Genomic DNA, 1,753 nt, shown 5'->3' on the forward strand with positions numbered 1-1,753 from the left:
CTTGTGATTGTTTGGGGTGGCGGCTCTGTCGCGGTGGTTCGTGCGTGAACACTACTAGTGTTTGGTGGCTCCGTCGTGGCGCTGCGTGTGTACGGGGTGGTGGCTCTGTGGCAGTGCTGTGTGTGCTGTATGGCGGCTCAGTCCCAGTGCTGTGTGTGTGCTTCATCTCTGCAGGGAGGGGGTTCGGTAATGGAGCTGCGTGTGTTCCCAGTGCTGTGTGTGTGCTTCATGTCTGCAGGGAGGTGGTTCTGTCGAGGTACTAGTCAATATCCATAATGAAATGAAAGTTACATTGGCTTAATCCTGCTTTTGTCGTGCTTTGATTGCATCGTACAATGTGACGTAGCTCATTTCGTCGACGTTTCTGCGACTCCACTCATCGGCGGTGATGTCCCCGTACAACCACACACACGAATGAAGGAAGCAAAGCTTGAACGCTAGATTCAGCTCGGCCGCTGACATGCATTCAAATCGTTGATTGGCGAGACGCGAGTGGGAGACTAGTGTCTTGACGACACAACGCGCTTTGGACAAATTTCCTGCTCCCAACCTGGGCAATCCCATGACTTGAGTGTGCGCATGGGGCCAATTTCTTCAGTTGGGAAGCCGAGCCACCACAAATTTCATAGGTCGCATGTTTTGCACTTGGGAAATGCAAAACCTGGCGGGACATTGTGAATTTTTCCATTCCATGTCCACATTCTAAAGCCAGTCTCGGGCACTGGAGGATCTGGAACCACGTCTTCGGGAGCATTGGGACATGCGCAAACGGTGTGACACTGCTTGTTCTCGGCGAGGATGGCTGTCATCATTTGGGTGATTCGCTCGTCCACCATGGACCAATTCAAAGCAATAGGTGGAGACGAACTCAACGCTGCTGCGACGCTGGAACTCAATGCCTCCGGAAGCGTGGAGAGACAGCTGTTGATGGTGGCGGTCATACTCGTGAGGCCACTCTCAACTCTTTCCAGCCGCTGACTGAGCGAAACATGGGGGGGAATGCACGTCGCCGAGTTCTGCATTGATCCAAGATGAACCAGTGGTACCAGCTTGGTCATGAGGCCCGAGGTCCACAGAAGGGAGCAAAACAAAGGGTGAGATTGGTCGAGAGTGTGCTGGAGCCATGTGCGATGGTGCACGATCGATGCCAGCAAAAACGGGAGGGCCACTCTAAATGAGGCAGGATAGAACGTTGTGTACCCTGGCATGACGGATTCCCATTCTTCGAGGGAAAGGACAGCACCAGCAAAATGAGGAGGTAGCACAGCAAAATCCACGCTGTTCATGTTGAGACCTGAGTCATGGCAACTATATCATTTCCCAATATCTTCAACAAAATTACCTGCAGCAGCACGACCGACGTGTTGATCTCCACCCGCTCCAGCAAAAATATAGCGCTTTTGAACACTGCCGAAGCTCCAACCCGCACTTAGCCACACCAACACAGATTGTGGACCACCGGGTGTATTCGACAGCGCTGTCGAAGCACCCTTCCGAAAAGAATGTGTTCCAACGTCCTCGAGCGACAAACCCATGCTCGCGATTTCCTCGCGGTTGGCCAAGCACGTGCGTGTCACCCACGATGCGAACTGCTCCTTCGAGTTGGGGCCAAATATCAGTGTTGACGTCCCGTCTCGGCGGGCACCTTTAGTAAACGCCAGGATAGCTATGCTAAAGCAAATTGATCTAATGACACATACAGATAACAACACAGTTTACCTCAACACAGCGCAAATGGAAGGATCAATTGGAT

General features: G+C 52.4%; 1 protein-coding gene across 1 annotated transcript; it reads right to left on the reverse strand.

The window, feature by feature from the left end:
- Positions 1 to 290: 290 nt before the first annotated feature.
- Positions 291 to 1,507, reverse strand: H310_15105 (hypothetical protein). The gene is made up of 2 exons (XM_008883082.1): positions 1,343 to 1,507; positions 291 to 1,294 (listed from the first exon to the last, which is right to left on the reverse strand). The coding sequence occupies exon 2, from the start codon at positions 1,284 to 1,286 to the stop codon at positions 624 to 626; it is 663 nt and encodes a 220-aa protein (XP_008881304.1). The 5' UTR covers positions 1,287 to 1,294; positions 1,343 to 1,507; the 3' UTR covers positions 291 to 623.
- Between the last annotated feature and the right edge of the window lie 246 nt (positions 1,508 to 1,753).

Source organism: Aphanomyces invadans (assembly GCF_000520115.1).
Source record: "Aphanomyces invadans strain NJM9701 unplaced genomic scaffold supercont1.173, whole genome shotgun sequence".
Taxonomy (NCBI): domain Eukaryota; phylum Oomycota; class Saprolegniomycetes; order Saprolegniales; family Verrucalvaceae; genus Aphanomyces; species Aphanomyces invadans.

Excerpts from the sequence above, each read along its gene's own strand:
- H310_15105 (XM_008883082.1), bottom strand. The coding sequence starts at position 1,286 with ATGAACAGCGTGGATTTTGCTGTGCTACCTCCTCATTTTGCTGGTGCT.